At 37.8% G+C, this 18,822-nt stretch overlaps 1 protein-coding gene across 3 annotated transcripts in view; it reads left to right on the top strand.

Moving 5' to 3' along the window:
- The window catches only part of DHX29 (DExH-box helicase 29), a 36,388-nt gene extending 20,818 nt beyond the window's left edge, over nt 1-15,570 (top strand). Inside the window, exons 15-27 of one of the 3 annotated variants that reach the window (XM_045022441.1) lie at nt 338-482; nt 759-876; nt 1,495-1,573; nt 2,228-2,316; nt 3,759-3,887; nt 5,083-5,158; nt 5,995-6,219; nt 8,061-8,197; nt 8,885-8,978; nt 9,999-10,298; nt 12,293-12,424; nt 14,029-14,125; nt 14,804-15,570. In XM_045022441.1, coding sequence (XP_044878376.1) covers nt 338-482; nt 759-876; nt 1,495-1,573; nt 2,228-2,316; nt 3,759-3,887; nt 5,083-5,158; nt 5,995-6,219; nt 8,061-8,197; nt 8,885-8,978; nt 9,999-10,298; nt 12,293-12,424; nt 14,029-14,125; nt 14,804-14,859 — 1,677 coding nt within the window. In that variant the 3' untranslated portion in view covers nt 14,860-15,570. Of the gene's footprint in view, nt 1-337; nt 483-758; nt 877-1,488; nt 1,574-2,227; nt 2,317-3,758; nt 3,888-5,082; nt 5,159-5,994; nt 6,220-8,060; nt 8,198-8,884; nt 9,084-9,998; nt 10,299-12,292; nt 12,425-14,028; nt 14,126-14,803 lie in introns of those variants that run through there. The other 2 variants (XM_045022440.1, XR_006580714.1) reach the window with 2 other exon arrangements.
- Nucleotides 15,571-18,822: the final 3,252 nt, after the last annotated feature.

Genomic DNA, 18,822 nt, shown 5'->3' with positions numbered 1-18,822 from the left:
TCATGGTTTCTTTTGCAGCTATAAGGGCTGGAGACTTGTTTATTACTTTTTAAATTAAAGCACAGGTTCTGGAGCACAGGATAGCAGCCTAAAAACAAAAAGTACCAGCTTGCCAGGCCTTTGTGAGATGGTCCGGTGTGAGCTCTAGGGATGGACAAGATGGACCTAATGGAACTTTTTTATTATTATAAAATGGACTATATGATGTCCATTTTGTACATATTTTGCCTTACAAGACAATGAAGCTAAAAACACTTAAAGGGTATAAATGTCTACATTCTTCTTTCTTGCCTTCCTCTTGCATAAAGTTAATGTTACCAATTTCTTTCCCTTTTAGGAATATGTCCCACTCCAGTCTGGATCAGGTGTTGATTTGGATCCTTACTATCAGAAGTATAGCAATCGTACACGGCAAGCAATCTTCTACATGAATCCCTACAAGATCAATCTTGACCTTATCTTGGAATTGCTTGCCTTCTTAGGTACTTTGTCACTTCCTAAAATGTTTGTGGATTTTTAAAAATTATTTCAATGCTTACTTTCCTCACATTTTGAGACTCCACTTTGATGGATTTCTTATTGTTTACTAATGATGCTTGGTACTAGTAAGGATATTTTATTTCATTCCTGTTAATGATGCCTCCTGGAAAGGGCCCAGCTCAGGAATCATAGCATAATATCTCCTATTTCAAACAGGGAAATGTCAAATAGGATTTTTTCTAGCTTTTTAACCAGGTTTCTATATTATATCCCTACAGATAAAAGTCCTCAGTTCAGAAACATAGATGGCGCTGTATTGATCTTTTTACCAGGGCTTGCTCACATCCAGCAGTTATATGATCTCATTTCAGCTGACCGAAGGTTTACACGGGACAGGTAATGAAAACATTCTCATTTGAGAAATGTGTAGTGTTCTTGTCCTAGTTTTTAAGACTAGCTGTTTCTGTTATAAGAAAAGAGAATTGTATTTAGCGCATAACTTATTTTTTTCTCAGAATGTTTTCTCAATCCATCTTCATTTTTTTTCTATTTCTCTTTCAAATCTGAGCATAAGTGGTAAATATTTAGATCCTTTTGCAGTCAAAATTGCCATATTTTTCCTCCAAATGAACCTATTTGCTTTAACAGTGAAGAGCTTCTGAATATTTTAATTCTGAAATAAAAACTGACACTTTCTTCCATTTTGCTGCACCTGCCAAATACTGTCACTGTAGTTTAGAGTCAATATAAAATTGCATAACAATGGTAGAAACTTTTTTTTTCCACCCATCTCCACATCGAGTATTATCATTTCACACATTTTTCCTTTCATATTTTACTATCCTTTTATTTTTAGTATTATGTAATCATTAATTAGTTATACAAAGTCTTATTATTATTTATGTATATTCTCTTTCCTTCCTCTAACCCACCAGCATTACCTCAGGCTTATTTAAAAATTTGTTGAATAGTGTAACTTAATTGTTGAATAGTGTCTCCTTCTTTCAGGTATAGGTTAATAGCTCTGCATTCTATTCTTTCAACTCAAGATCAAGCAGCTGCATTTACATTGCCCCCTTCTGGAGTTAGAAAGGTATGGTATGTTTAAAAATGTAAAATTCACTATTGTAACATAAATCACCATCTTGCTCCCTCTACTTTATATACTTTTCGTGTATATGAATTCTCGTAATAAAAAACGTATAAAGTTATACAACCGTAAGTTGTCTTTGAAATTCTCTTGCTGAAAGCAGAGCATTGTACTCTATTAACAAGGTGTTCAGGGCCAGATAAGAGTTAACTTCAAAAGATTGTCAAGTCATCATACTAAATATTTTATATAGAACACAAACATTTAGTTTTTAGTATTTTTTGTTTTACTGTAGCTTTCTGTTGTATACAAAAATGGATCCCTGTCACTTTCTAAAAAAACTTTTTTAGGAATCTTTTCCCTTGCAGTATTTTGTACACCTTTATACACACAAGCTTGTGAAATACTATTTTACTTAATGACAAATTGTTCAGTGGAAAGTCAAACAACCTTTGCAAGTGCAAGCAAAATTTTAAACCAATTATACAATAAAAAACTAGTACAAAAGCATGTAAAGATCCCCTTGTCCTCCCAAACATTTCTGTAGGGGTCACTTTTTATCAAGTTCTCTCCAAATCTGAGTTTAAAGGAATGAAACTTACAGAAGGACTATTTCCTTAATTCATTTATCTGACAATATGGCTATTTCATTTGCAGATTGTTTTGGCAACCAATATTGCCGAGACAGGTATTACGATACCAGATGTTGTCTTTGTAATTGACACTGGGAAAACAAAAGAAAACAGGTAAGGGATGATCTTCCTAAGTCTTTGTGTTGTGTACAGTTTGGGAAATAGATTTCATAGGGGCTTTCCACTAGGTTTGTACCTCTTCAGATCTAGGTTTAAATTCAGGCTTTGGTCGAAAAAGTAAGTTGATTGGTCTGATGATGATGGCCATATGCCAAATCACAAAACCATGCTACAGCTTGGTACAAGTCTGCTGATTTCAAATGGTGGTGTTGTCACAGATCCACAGGCTCAGTGCTGTGCTCCTAGCTTTATGAATTGTCTCTTGGAGGGGATCCCTTTGGTGTGCCAGACCCCCAAGGGGTCACACTCTTCCTTCAGAGTAGGCCATGCAACATTGTCGCCTCCTGAGACTGAACCTTTGGGCTTTAGCCCTCCTGCTTCTCACCGTAAGTTCGGTTCAGAGAGTCCAACTGAGCCAGACTCCTGATAGAGACTTGTACACTCTTCAGGGATTAATGCACCTCACCAAATATTACAGTAACACTCAAGCAGCTTTTCAAAATGGTAGGGTTTATTAGTCAACTAGAACATAACATAAGGATATCCTTAGGGTAGCACATCGAGAAACTAAGGTTAAAGCATAGTCTGTTCTGATCAGCCCAGAGCCCCAGTCAAGATGTAGTGAAACTCCATTTTCAGGCGCTCTCTCTCTGTCTGACCTCCTCCTTAATTGATTCTTAGGGGAAAGAACTCCCAAGCTTCTGCCAGAGCTCACACTTATCCCCTCACCTCATACCTCTCAATCTTTTTTTCTGGAACTGAGAACTTTTCTTAGTTTCCCTGCTGAGAGGCAGGGAAATCGGTGAGTCATTGGAGCTTGCATTATGTCTTTGGCCCCCTCATTTACCTAAGATAGTTTCAACCAATTCTTTCAGGATTCTTCTTTCCACCAAGACAGGGAGGTGATACCCACCTATGTATCTTAGTCTGTCCTGAGAGCAAATTTAGTCCCTTTTTCATCTCCACTTGGTAACAATGCATCAAATAGGGGAAACTGAGGCACACATAGAATTCATAAAAACATTACAAAGATTCCCACTTTGTCACAGTTATGAACAAGGAGGGGAATTATTTAGAAGTGATGGGATAAAATTTTAGGTAGATTACCTTTTCCATAACTTCCTGAAACTGAGATGCTGGCTTTGGTCTACTTCAAATGTATAAAGTATTAGAAAATGTATAGTAAAAAAACAATTCAGCATTGGCAGGAAGATGGACTTGATGAACTAATACAGTAGGTCTCTTTCACCTCTATCGTCTACATTTGATTACTTCATTAATCAATCATGTGTAAGGCTTACAAAATAGGGCTTTCAAAACTAAGTTTTGTAACTTTTTATGATGAGTGATTTTATTAAAAATCAACTTTAAATTTGATGAAAATTTGAATCTGACAGTAGTCCTTATCTACACATTCTGTGCAAATACTTTTTCAGGTACCATGAAAGCAGCCAAATGAGTTCTTTGGAAGAGACCTTTGTCAGTAAAGCAAGTGCTTTGCAGCGTCAAGGGAGAGCTGGACGTGTCAGAGATGGATTCTGCTTCCGAATGTACACAAGAGACAGGTACAGTAGCTTTAATGAGCAACATTTTGTAAGTCAGGCAACTGTTACAGTATTAATTGCAAAAGCCTGTGTTAAAATGCAGCGTGGTGGTTGCAAATTAAACTGAAGTGAGGAAATACAGAAGTTTGGGATCTCATAAAAGAACTTACATGATGTGTGTAATATGGATAACTTTGTGCTGTGTATTTCTTAACTTTTACAGTTCCTGGCTTTTTTTCAAATTGAATTTATAGCCTTAATGTTTCTTTAACAGAGGTGACTCAAATTTTTAATTTCCTGTTTAATAATGCTTCAGTTATGATTCTTTTCCCCACAATTTTTTTTAAAACTGTAGAATTCTGTTTTAAACATCATCATAAATTTGCCCCACTGTCAGATATAAACAAACCCTAGCTCTGGAATCTTGAAGTTTAGCTCCTTACCTTCCAAATCCATAGATTTAAAGTGGGCTGTCTATGGATGTGGAGCAGGGGAACTAACTCTGATAGGTACATCTCCAGAGAGAGAGAGAGAGAGAACTGGAAAGGGACCCTGAAAGGTCATTGAGTACAACCCCCTGCCTTCACTAGCAGGACCAAGTACTGATTTTGCCCCAGATCCTGAAGTGACCATCTCAAGGATTGAACTCACAACCCTGTGCACGCCAGTACTCAAACCACCAAGCTATCCCTCCCCCCAGTATGTTGTTGCTCTCCATACTATGGAGCAGTATAACATAACTAAAAACCTAGAATTCCTTTTTTATTACATCTGATTGAAAATGATTTGGCCTTAACTATGTTTGTTTGTTTGATTGATATATAAAACTGAAACATAAAGTGTGTGTGTGTGTGTGTGTGTGTAATATGTAACGTTTACTTTGAGGGCTTAGCCGCATGTAAAGTTTGAAGTTCCACTTATTTGAATTAAGCATGAGCAAAAATATATTAGATTATTTCAAAAGTGTTCCATTGTCCATCACTATTTTCTCTCACACACACACACTGATGTATGCACATGCTTAGCTCACAAATGGGAAATATATTCTACTCACGGTTTACTTTAAAACCCATGCATGTACCCCAAAAAAGAATGTCTATCTGAAAAACAAGCATATGAAAATGGGGGATTATAATTTAAGATGAGTTGTAACCTTAAGTCAAGGCTTGTTACACTGAAATTTGTAATACTGTATGTCTTTATTGTGGTATTGCAGATTTGAAAGTTTCATGGAATATTCCGTTCCAGAAATACTGCGTGTGCCTTTAGAAGAGTTATGCCTTCATATTATGGTACAGTCTTGTTTCTTGAATTTCTCTTACCTTTGTTCCTTTAGAATCAGCCAGAAAGGTGTGCCTCCTGCTCTAGTGCTGCTATTTGGGTTGTGTGGGTCTATGGAGACATCTGTTTCCTCTCTTAGTGGAAAATCCACTATATGTATTCACTTTAAAAAATCCAGAGTATGTTGTGGAGGGGTAACTCATCTACTAGAATATAATACTATCTAATCTTCAGAATGGAATCATTCGCATTTCTTCCCAACATCAATCTGAAGGAAATGTTTTATGAAGAAAGGTCCCTGTTAAAGGGCCAATTCCCAGTCCCTGTCCATATTACAAATATATGGAATGTGCATGAGGGAACTAAGCAGGGGGATGGAATCCTTCTTTCCCAACCCATGAATGTGGGGTGCAAGGCTTGTGCATATCTTCTACATATAAATTTGGGCTAATAGATTCATGGAGTTCCAGACTACTGACCATGCCAGTGCATTGCCACCTCTGTAGCTCTGTCATAAAGGCCAGATTGAAGCTGTGCGTGATAGGTGCATAATCCCTTCTTCACTTTCTCTACACTCTGGCCCTTCCTCTACAGTGGAGCCATCCTAATGTCACTCTGTGGGCCTGCTGCAGTCCTGCATCAGGGAAGACTTGGCATGTATGAGGAAGATGAATGAGGCGGGTGTGGGAGGAGGAGGATGGTTGGCCTCAGAATGACTGAACAGGCAACATGCCTTCTAGATGTCTTTGCAGCCCATCATTTTAAAAATATCTGTTTTTATTGTTATCTTTTGGTTAACATTTACCAGATAGGTTTAGATTGAATTGTCTATCCATTTAATCCACAGAAATGCAATCTTGGTTCTCCTGAGGATTTCCTCTCCAGAGCATTAGACCCTCCACAGCTTCAAGTAATCAGCAATGCAATGAACCTGCTACGAAAAATTGGGGCTTGTGAATTAAGTGAGCCCAAACTGACTCCATTGGGCCAGCACCTTGCAGCATTACCTGTCAATGTAAAGATTGGCAAAATGCTTATATTTGGTGCCATATTTGGTTGCTTGGATCCTGTGGTAAGTTGATAGGTATTGCAGTTTTCATCTTGATGGTTATGATAAAAACAATGCTAAAAACCTTGAGACAGTGAATTTCTATGGGTGAATTTCTATGAAATTTGCTTTCTTACAAAAACTCTTGGAATAAAATATAGGAAATGAGGACACAACACATTGTATTAAAAAAAAAAATCACTTGAATGCAATTTTTGGTTAGTGCTCTTGTTTCTATGCTTATTTTTAAGAAAGCAGACTGGTATTTTTATTTATCGATATTCTCCCTCACCCCCTGTCCCTGCGCACACAAAAGAAAGTGGCCAGACTCAGTGCTCTAGTCACTCTTCCAGTTCTGTCTACTAGTGAGCCTATGAAGTGCAGTGTTAACATAAGCTATCTTCTTCACGGTTTTAAAGGGACAATGACAATTGAAGTCACATCTGTCTGAAACTTTGACCGACGGTTGTTACAAGCAGTACTTAAGATGGTTATTTTTCAGTTTGTTTTACTTTGAACATTTGGCAGCACTTGAGTGTACTCATTTTCAGTCTGTTTTTGTTGTTGTTTCACAGAGCTACAGGGGTGAGAAAATACAGTACTTTCAAAATCTGAAACACCTTATGATTTTTGTTGCACTCAGGTGCTGATGTGGGACCTGAAACTGCTTTTTAAGTTGACAGACTTCAGATTAGTGTCCTTTTAAAATTATTTAAAAACAAACAGTTCATGATAGTGTCAATATGCAGCACACATTCTTCCCTTCAAAAGCAAACCCATTTTCACAATATCCAACTACTCAGTGCTGGAAACTGTCCCTTCTTCCCCAGCAAATATAGCAATAGCTCAAATGCAATTTAGATCCTTTGCACCATATACAACTTAATCTGATTCCCCTGTGTAAAATAGAATCCCACTAGTTGCCAAAAAAATAGTTAGCAAAATCCAACAAATGGTTGTGTATAGGTTTTGTGTTTAGGGAAAGTTTTATATAATAAAATACTCAGGATGCAAACAAATATTCAATACTTATTACACTATAAAAGCCTGTAGTTCCCATCTTAAAGACCCAGGAGTGAATCTAGCTAACCTTGCAATCCGTTTATCAAAATGCCTCTCTTCACTACTGAAATATTACTTCAATAATTTAAGTACCATCACTCAGATATCACTGTACTTGATATAGAAACAGTGTGAGAGGAACATCACTATTACAAAATTCTACTAAATCAAGGAACTACCGTGAAGTGCAGATCTGAGACAAGGATTTGCACTTTATTCTACTATTACACCTGATCAGGTCTTGTTATGACTCAGTCCAACCTTAAAATTATCATTATACAATAGACTCTTTACACTTTTCACATATCCTAGTTGCCTGTACTTAGTAAGAGGAAGTGTGATCCCTTGGTTGAAAAAAGGAACTAGGAGTTCAGATTCTATGGTTCTAGCCCTATTTGTACCACTGAGTTGGTTTGATTTGGGGCAGGTCACTTATTCTCTGGGTACTTCATTTTACCTATCTATGAAAAGGTATATAAATACTTACCTGCTTCACACAAGTGTTGAGATTTAATAAACTAATGGCGGAAAAGACTTTTTAAAATATTTCATGGTGCTATGTAAGTACAATGTCTTCAGTGAATCTTACACTGTAATATACTATATACGGTAAAATGCAATCATTCTGTCTTTGTGACTTAATGTGAAGCAAGACAAGGAATATGGTAAGTCTTGTTGAAACAGGAAATCTAGATTTTTATTTATTTATTTAAGTGGTAAAAGCCTGAAGCCTACTATTTTAATTTTTGTTTATATTATGTTGTTTATATTTTAACTTCTTAATATCTTGCTATTGATTACAGGCAACTTTAGCTGCTGTAATGACAGAAAAATCCCCTTTTACTACACCAATTGGTAGAAAAGATGAAGCAGATCTTGCAAAATCTTCCCTGGCATTGGCAAACTCAGATCATCTGACAATTTACAGTGCATATCTAGGGTAAATAATCTTTTCTAAAATATTAAAACTTAAAGCAAATAGAACCTTTTGATTGACTGTCAGTAATGGTGTGTCCGTTAAATATTGCTATTAAATACATGATCCTAAATGTTTTTGTAAATTTCCTTTTAGAACAGCAGAAATGTGTGATAAGTACTATGCTACTTGAGGATTAATAAATGGCCCAATTGGTTAGTCACTTGGCCTTCTAACACCACCTTCTAACAATGCAAGCAATGCAGAAGCATACTGCTTGTGGTGTCCTAATGCTTCAGGTATTTCTGTAGCTGTTTTGTAGTGAGCTACACTTTAAAACAAACACACAAAAAACCCAACAACTACCAATTAAGGTTACATTCTTCATGACTTTCAACCAGGAACATTGCTATTCTATCTCCAACTGTCAGAACATACAATCATCTGTCAGTTTATAGAAGAAACACCTTTGTTTATTCATGGGCATGTAATTTTACATGCTGTGAAATGCTTGTCCTCTCCTGATCTCTGGTAGACATACATTATTGATCCAGATGAAACCAGTTAGTGTTTTATCATTAAGTTAGTGGAGGATCCTTTGTAAGAGTCATTATCACTTTTTTATGTATTTGAACTTGGATTCCTCATCTCTTTGTAGATAGCCATCAGTGTTACTTTTGTAATTGTAGTAAACCAAGACTTTTTGTCTAGGTGGAAAAAGGCTCGTCAAGAAGGAGGGTATCGCACTGAAATGGCTTACTGCAGAAGGAATTTTCTTAACAGAACCTCACTGTTAACTCTGGAGGTATATCAAGATACAAGCCATGTGATTCTGCCCAGGAAGGATGACTGTTAATTTCCCTCAGAAAATTCAGCATATAACTTTAAAGCAGTGATATACAGTACTCATGTTAGTATACAGACAAGTTAACAAATATGGGCAAATAGAATGTTGAGAATGGGTGAATAGCTTAGATTCTTATTCAGACTGGCTAGATCTGTCCTTTACTTTTTGAGGTGCAAGCCCCATTGATATACATGTTTGCCTAGAGTTTCTCTGAAGTTCATACTACAGCACTTTATACAAAATAAAACTTGTAAGGTAAAATATTACTTAACAAGGGTAAATAAAATAACACATGGTTAGCCTGTATCACTCCTTATATTTACTAAGTACTTGTATTTCACTGTGAAGCTTGGAAGATGATAGGTATTAGAATAGATTACTTAAGAGAGATTGTGGAATCCCCATGATTGGTGGTTTTTAAAAACAGGTTAGACTAACACCTGTCTGGGGTAGTCTAGGTATATGTGGTCCTGCTTCAGCATGCGGGGCTGGACTAGATAACTTCTCAAGGGCCCTTCCAGGCTGAATTTCTATGATTCTGTGATGCCAAATCCTGACTTTTTTTCTAAATGCATTTTTGCCTCCAAGATGAAGGCTCCAATAGTCCTTTCCCAGACTAATCCCCAGGAAATAGGAGAAGGGTGCATAACATAAATGTGTGCATTTTTTGCTCTCAGTTTGTCTTCTAAATAGCTGGGAGACAGAGACATACTTGCATCACTTTCAGCCCCACATTCTCAGTGCCTGAATCCTAGAAACCTGATTTTTGTTTTGGTTACTCATCCAAACAGTCAGGATTCCAAGGCCTCTGCAGATATGACTAATTTTTTCTAGATAAGTTTCTGAGTCTCTTCACTGTTAGTTGGGAATATTGGGGAGGAGTCTGAGTGTGCTGGTGGCTTGATAGTGTCCCTTTTTATAATCAGTATTTTACTATTAAGTTATTAATGTACCTGTTTTGATCAAAACTGATTTCAGGATGTGAAACAAGAACTAATAAAGGTGGTCAGGGCAGCAGGATTTGCAGCACCTACAACTCATACGTGGGAAGGAAACGGAACCACACAATCCCTTTCTCTTCAGGAAATAGCCCTTCTTAAAGCAGTGCTGACTGCCGGGCTATATGACAACGTGGGGAAGATAATGTATATGAAGTCTGTAGATATCACAGAGAAATTGGCGTGCATGGTGGAAACTGCTCAAGGTAAAGCACAAGTGCATCCCTCTTCAGTAAACAGAGATTTGCAGACATATGGATGGCTGCTCTACCAAGAGAAGGTAAGGATCTTGTATTTATATCACTATCTGATTAATCAGAAGCAATTATGTGACAATCTTTAAAGCAATTGCACATTGGTGTAAACCCCATTAGACCAGGACTTATCAATTTGCAAACACCTTACATGCCTGTAGTGGTATATACATGGAACATAATGTGAAATATACTTGGATGTGCAGTTCATCTTCAGAACCATCAATGCCTTGTCCCTGAAATCAGTGTGGGTTTAAAAAAAAAATGCACCAGGTGCTAAATAAGGCAAGCACAAATGTGGCTAGAAATGAAGGCCAATAAATCTAATATTGACTAAACTGACAAGCTTACAAATGAAAGTACCCTTCTCTTTATCAGTCAGCTTTTCACAAAGGGTTAATGTATTGGGTATAGTACTGTTTATTTAAAAAAAAAAAAAAGTTGATCACTTTTCTGCTTGGTGACTTAGAAAGAAGTGTCAAAAATATGTAGTCAAAGTAACAGTCGTACTTTGACCTGTACTATGCTATCTGTCCCTACTCACCTCTACGTCCTTAAAACATGTTTCAGCAGGGCCTTTTTAAACCCTTCCATGCCCTCTCTCGGGTCTGAAGAGATACTAACTAGCTTAACATAAAACATATTCACAAAAATTGTGAAATCCAAGACACGCCGAACTTCAAAACTGAACTGCATTTTGTCGATCACCTTTTCCCACCTACTTCCACATCCATGTCTGTGTGTGGTCTCTTTAGACTGTCAACTCTTTGGTGAAGATGTATGTTTTATCTCAGTGTAAAAAATTATACAGCAATTCTTTTCAAGTGTGTGTTGTCGTACCAGTGGACGTTTTATTGTAAGGGAGTACTAAGCTACCTACTGATATTTAATGCTGTACATACACAGGGCTCTTTCCAAACAGAGCAGACAACATTCCCTGCCCAAGGAGCTTGCAGTATAAAGCAAGATGTAAGACAACAGCTAAAGTTAGAAAGGGAATTGACAGACTGATGAGAACAAATTAGGAATAGTTAGCGAAAGTAATAGATTTCAAGAAAAAAATACTTTAACAAGAAATGTAAGATTTGCCAAGCCTAAAATCACAGATGAAGAAAAGAGATAAAAGGAGCAAATCTCAGGGAGGGAGAAGTGGGGGCCCAAGCATGTGAGCGGGAGTGGGATTATCAAGGGAAGAAACCTTGTTCAGTAAATGTTGTTTAATAAATTTTATGCAAACAAAATACTGTTTCAGTGTTAATACATTTCAGACCTTTTAATGCATGTATAGTCCCCTCGGTTGCTCAGAGATTAAAACAATCTACATTATGACTGCTTTTATAAAAGCATTCTAAAAGAAACTTTATTTTTGGTGTGTATTATGAGAATTTCAATATTAAAAACCCTTGTTGCATTAATTCTAATAGGGGTTTTTTACATTAAAAATGTTCACTGTATCAGGAAATAATTTCTGGCAAGCAATATTGATCCTGGCTTGACTGGGAAAAAAACCAGCAGTGCAGTGCATATAGACTGCATGCATCTCTAAGTATAGATGCATTAAACTAATTTTCTGACTGTACCCACTTAAATTTTCACGTTGCAATAAATGTTATTTCCCTGTCAAACACTGCACATTCAGCTGTATATTCATAGCCTTTGTACAATCTGCTGTAGGCTACCATTATCTTTTGTTTATAATCTTAACCACATAATTGTGGTCTTCCTATTCATCCAGTGCTCTTTAAAATTCCCCTCTGAAGGATCACAAAAGGAAAATTTCTCCTAGTGGCATAAGCCTTTTCCCTTCCTTAAAGACTAAGATTTTTACATATCACACAAAGTATAGGGCAGATAATTGGGCATAGCCTACATTCTTTCACTGTTTACTAACATAAGTAGCATATGTAATGATGTCTCGGGGGGGGCGGGGGGGGAATTGACGACTTGCTTCATGAAGATAGCATTCCAGTTCAGTGTTGTAGTTTTTAAATGCTTTTGTTTGTGTGTGTTTTATATGCAGATAAGATATGCCAAGGTGTACTTGAGAGAGACTACTTTAATTTCCCCCTTTCCAGTTTTACTTTTTGGTGGAGACATAGAAGTTCAGCACCGTGAACGCCTCCTGTCTGTTGATGGCTGGATCCATTTTCAGGTACACATGTTCTGGTTATTTCTTGTGCCTTTAAATGGCTGTGCATTTTATACCTGAAACACATTGAAGTGTGAGTTTAAGATAGTTAAGCGAAATAATGGGAATTTTGTTAAATGTGTGTAATAAGGTCATGTGCTTCCAAGAGATAACTATTAAATTACTCTTGCATGCTATTTTAAAAAAGGAATGTTTGCCTTTGTTCATGAAGAAAGATTGAGGTATTATAAGAAGAGATATTATTGGAAACACACATTTACCTGATTTGGGGTAAGAGGAAATACTTGCTTTAAGTAAGTGTAATAACTGAAAATGTATTTAACTGGAACATTTTGAAGTCATAGGTCCCAATCCTGTAAACATGTAGGCACCTGCTTAACTTTAAACCCTTGAGTAATCTCATTGATTTACATCTCAGATTAAATGAGTCTTGCAAGTGAAAGCTGTGAGAAACATTGAAAACTTAAAGCAAACACACTCACGCTCTCTCTTTCGAAACAGAAGAAATTCTAAACGTGTTTTCTGAATGCATTTAATCTGAGGCTGAAAATGAAAACTGGCCACCTGCTCTTTTTCTTGGTAAATGCTACCAAATAACAGAAGAAATATGGGAGTTGCCCACCTGCTGTCAAATTGGTTACATTTTTTCTTCTAGCTCTGTTCATTTACACCTCATGCTACACCCTAGGAAGAATACATGTTGCTAATTTTATGTAAGCATTCCCTGAAACTCAGAGTGAATACAAATGTTGTTAAGGAAACACCAGTTAATGACTGAATGCACTTGTTACTCAACACACACACAATTTTTAAGATCAGCCTTTCTTTGAGAGGGGAGACAGGTAACACAGCTTTCTGGCTGTGACACTGAAATGAGAGACAACCATATGTTCTTATTAGCCAATTCAATTTGAGATCCACATTTTTCCTGGCCAAATCAATGTAAGTTTTTTAACGCCTGCAGGTGATAGTTTGAGTACAGGGGGTATCAAATATCTACCATGTCTATTATGTCGTCTTCTTTTTTTCTCACTCCCCCTGCCCACTGTATATTCTGTTGGTCTATAATCTACAGGCAGTGATATTAAATCTCTGGTCAACACTTTGAGTTACTTTAGGCCTTGCTCCTAATCAGGGCCGGCTCCAGCTTTTTTGCTGCCCCAAGCAACAAAGGGGGAAAAAAAAAAAAAAAGCCCGATGGAGCACAGCGATTTAGCTGCTGCGAAAGTACCTCCGAAGAGGAAGCGAGGCACTGAAGGATCCGCTGCCGAATTGCCGCCGCAGACCCGGACGTGCTGCCCCAACAACGGACGGACTGCTGCCTCTTTCTATTGGCCCCCCCAGGCACCTGCTTCCTTCGCTGGTGCCTGTAGCCGGCTCTGCTCCTAATGAAGTCAGTGGGACTGCTTATGTGCTTAACTTAAATGCATGCTTAGTCCCACTGACCTCATTAGGAATACACAAAAGTTAAGCATGTGCATAACTGTTTACAGGATTGGGTCCTTGGCCTCTTGTATGATGGGTAAGCTTTAATCTTGGGTTTCCTCAATATGAAACTGCTTTGAGAAAAATGCAAATATATTAATCTTCTCTTATTCTTTCTACAGGCTCCTGTAAAGATTGCAGTAATTTTCAAACAACTGAGGGTTCTCATTGAGTCTGTTTTAAAGAAAAAACTTGAAAATCCTAAAATGTCACTTGAAGGTAATTGTATTGCTGTACTACCAACATAAAAATGTGTGATAAATATACATTGTATATGTACAGTGTGTGTATAGTTCTTTAAACAAATATACTAATACACTTCAGCCTTGCTCAAGAGACCACATTGTAGCCATGGTGTGCCTAATTCAACTCTCATGAGAAACAGAAACCCAAAAGGTCATTACTGAACCTAGGTCTCCTTCACGGCATCACCCCACACAGCTGTAAGACAATGTGCAATGTACTGATAAAGTTATAGGTAAATAGTGTGGGAGGGATTACATGACAGCCCCAAAAATAAGGGATAAATGGGCATACTCCATGCTTCTAAAATTTGAGAGAAATGTCAAGAAATAAAATCCTAACTGGAGGGAAACATGTTAAGATGTATCTGTGAAAGTCCTCTTCACTTCTCTTTTTCTCCAGTTTCCTTAGGGGAAACTACTGAAATGGCTGCAGGCAATTTATTAGTAAACAATATGCAGTATAACAGTCCTTAGTGTGTATAAGGATAATTTCTTATCTGCATATTTGGGGGAGGGAGGTGCACTCTGCCTCACTATTGAGTCTGACACAGCCTAGCTAATTTAAAGCTTTCCTTGTTAAATTGCCCATCTCTCCCATTTTGTTAAATTTAGGGTTTTTTTCCCCACTAACTTCTGTTTTTTTTCTCCCTAGATGACAAGATTTTACACATCATCAAAGAACTGATAAAAACAGAGAATGCCAGCTGAAACTGGAGTTCAGTAACAAACTACAAAGCTTAAAGCTTCAATAGTGGCAGGAAAACAATTATGCTTAAAAAAGACTTCAGCTAATGTATTTCAACATTTAAAATGTGGTTGATACCAGCCATAACTTGGAAATACAGCATGAACTTGACATAGAAGTAATTTTGTAGGTCATTTTTAATTATGAGCATAAATGTATTATGTTTACAATAAATTTTGGTGCCATTTGTTTGAATGTATAAATGATGGTAGTAATTCAGATCTTTTCAACATAAAAATGAACATGACCAATTCACATTTGCTTTGTTTCAGTTTGAGGTATTTATTAGTAGTGTACTAGAAATTCAAGATCAGGTTCTGAATCTGTATGGAATAGCTTTTAACTGCTATACAAAATAGCTTGTCCTGTTTAGATATGTAAAAACTGAAAACAAAACAGATTTTTGTGCATTTGCCAGAACATTACTTCACTGTTTTTTTACCTTAAGCTGTAGACTTTTATTCCGTAGCAGATTTAAGCATTACATTTTAAGAACATTGTCATTTTTCTATATGGCTCACTATGATGAGATGAAAACATGGGGACACAAACTGCAGATCAGTAGTCTTTAGCTTAGGAATTTCATTGGGATTTTGAAATCCTAACACTGTTGGGCCTGAACAGACAGAGGACTAATGCTGAAGTTTTCTTCATTTAATAAATATTGATTCCTATTTCCAGGGAGTTAATAGTATTTCTTTCTACCTGAAAAAGGGGCAAGGAGGAAAACCCAATGTGCTCTTGAAAGATCACGCTATACAAAATAGACCAGAATATGCTGAGCCATCTAACAGACATTCTTTGGTACACTCTACCCCGATACAACACTGTCCTCGGGAGCCAAAAAATCTTACCGTGTTATAGGTGAAACCGCGTTATATTGAACTTGCTTTGATCCACTGGAGTGCGCAGACCCGCCCCTCCGGAGCACTGCTTTACCGCGTTATATCTGAGTTCATGTTATATCGGGCCACGTTATATCGGGGTAGAGGTGTAGTAACAGTACAAATTTACAAAGCCATGCTATAAGAAGAAAAAAATGCAGCTATTAAAGACCACTAAAAGAGGCAAAATGATCAGCCAAGTGTGATTTAGTAAGAATTCTATAAAAGTAGCTACACTTCCCTAGGTTGTGGAAAGGTTATTGGTGTTCTGAGCTTCTAGGGAAGCTGGCTAGTGCTGTTTTTTCCCCTTTCACCACTGTAAAGTGTACTAAGTTGCCTTTTATAAAAATCCATGGCTTATTCAATGTCCCACAATGAAAATATCACTTCTAACCCTTTAATTTGGAGCCAGAATCATTTTTTTCTAGGTGTATTCATACTTTTACTATCAGAGATTTTTCAAACCTATATGCAGATCACTTTTTATTTAAAGGTGATGTAATGCACAAAAATTAAATATGCAACCCTACTGATATAAGTTCAAAGACCATAAACCATTCAGCTTAATAGTTCCTATTGATTCCTTTGGTGTGTCTTACCTTTTACATCTGTTTTCCTATTGAAATGCAAATAAGAAATTGATTTCAGTAGTCTGATTACAGAAAACATGTCTTCTCCCACACCTGTCTATAATGTGGCATGTTAAATGTAAATCAATCTTATTTTTAAATGACTAAACTCTAGTGAATGTCTTGGCTAAACAAAAAACCATAAAAATAAGAATGATTTCTGAAGAATAAAAGTTTGCCATTTATGTCTGTGAATGTTGGTGGGATTAAAAATTCCACAGCAGTGAGTGGAGAAGGTCCTCATCCATTGGTTTTGTTTGCTGTAGTATGTTTTGAGAGAGAAGGTGGATGAGGTAATATCTTTCATTGGACCAACTTGTTGATGAGAGACAAACTTTAGAGCTTACAGCGATCTTCTTCACCTGCATAAGCTCTAAAGTTTGTAAAAGCAGCAGAGAGTCCTGTGGCACGTTATAGACTAACAGACGTTTTGGAGCATGAGCTTGTGCTCATGTGTCCACTACATGCACCCGACGAAGTGGGTATTCACCCACGAAAGCTCATGCTCCAAAACCTCTGTCAGTCTATAAGGTGCCACAGGACTCTTTGCTGCTTTTACAGATCCAGACTAACAGGGCTACCCCTCTGATACTCTAAAAGTTTGTGTTTCTCAACAGACTTTGGGTTAATAAAATACATAACCTCGCTCACTCTCTTTCTCTGACATCCTGGGAGGAACACTGCACCAACATTATAGATAAAACATCTGTTGTCATATTTAACTAAGGGTGCAGTCTTTGTATTTTTTTTTCAATGGGGGCTAGTGAAATTCCTAATAAGGAATCTTACCCATGAAAGCTATTGGAAACGACCTACTAAAAAAGAGGTCAACCTGCTACACGGACTACAGAAGGTACAGAAACTACAAATGATTACAGTGGCTTTCAGCTCCTATAATGCAGTGTAGCGCAGTTCTGATCCTTGCCCCCTGGGTAGAGACAGCCTTTGTGAGGTTTATCAAAAGATCAATTTCAGTCCTTGGGCAGTAACTTTGATCTACTTAAGGCATTTAGCAGACATAAACTAAGTATAGCAAAGGTTGTGATCTCAAACAGAAATCACTGTGCGGCTCTTTGGTGAATGTATTTTATTGTAAAGGTAGTGCTGTGCTTTGTTCTCCAGGAGAATCGCTGGCCTCATGGCTCATCGTGGGGGACCTGTCTCCTCCTCCCGCTCTCCTCGCTGCTTCGGAGCTCATTCGTTGAAGTTATTCATTCACTCCCCGGGGAGCCCTCCTGCGCGCCTTGCCCGGCCCACGGCAGGCGTGGTCAAATCCCATAATCCGGGTACCTCGGATAGAGCAGCTGCTTGGTACACAAGGCTTAGTCGTGGCTCTCTAAAGGAAGCCGCTGCCGTTAATTTGGGAATAACACGATCCAGCCGGTGTCAGTAAAAAGTACCGCTGGTGATATGATTTTTTTTCGGAGATTCGTGTGTCCTGGATATTGCCTCTGTATCGTTTGCAATAGGAAGTAACTGAAATATATGAGCTGGCAACAGACGAACCTGAAAAACGGCCTGACGGAAAGGTGGTAGGCAGAAGACATTTGCCTTAAATCCCTATATCAAGTAACGCTCCCACGTAATTCCACCACTTCCATTCCCCAGTGTTATAGTATTTACATAAAAGCAGCAAAGAGTCCTGTGGCACCTTATAGACTAACACGTTTTGGAGCATGAGCTTTCGTGGGTGAATACCCACTTCGTATTTACCCACGAAAGCTCATACTCCAAAACGTCTGTTAGTCTATAAGGTGCCACAGGACTCTTTGCTGCTTTTACAGATCCAGACTAACACTTGACACTTGATACTTGACAGTATTTACATAGTTCTCTGGCCAATAAAATGTTGAATGAAATAGCCAGTAGGTTTTAATCAAAAATGGAGAAAATGTGAAGAAATGTTATTTCTGGTTATTTAAATTATTGTAATTTTAACGGATAATTGATCTCTTTTATGTGTATACAAATACGATCTACTGGAAATCTGGAATAAAGACGCTAATTCATACAGAGCAAGACTGGTTGGATTCCCAGCTGTTAAACTCCCAGGAGTTTTTGTTTGTTTGTTGGCATCAATCATTCCCTTCCGAAACAACACAGAGGAAAAGTCCAACAACTTCAGCCGCTATGTCTAGTTCCCTGCCACTCACGCGTGTTTAAGTCACTCGCCTGGGCTCGCCCCAGCAAGGCGCTGAGGTTTTGCGGAGAGTTACCCATGATACTTTCGATTCCTAAAGTGAAACAAACCCCAGTTCTGGTCACAAATCCATCCCTCCCGTAGCTGCCTGCACACGTTTTACTGCTGGGGCAGGGATTTCATTACTAGAAGGGACCGGCGTGACTTCAGCTTGTCTGGAGAGGCCCGATCCTCCCAGACCCACGGAAGTCACGGGCAAAATTCACTGACTTC

Source organism: Mauremys mutica, chromosome 6, assembly GCF_020497125.1.
Source record: "Mauremys mutica isolate MM-2020 ecotype Southern chromosome 6, ASM2049712v1, whole genome shotgun sequence".
In the NCBI taxonomy this organism is placed as follows: Eukaryota; Metazoa; Chordata; order Testudines; family Geoemydidae; genus Mauremys; species Mauremys mutica.
Note: the sequence above shows the minus strand (reverse complement) of the source record. Positions and strands in the feature narration are given on the sequence as shown.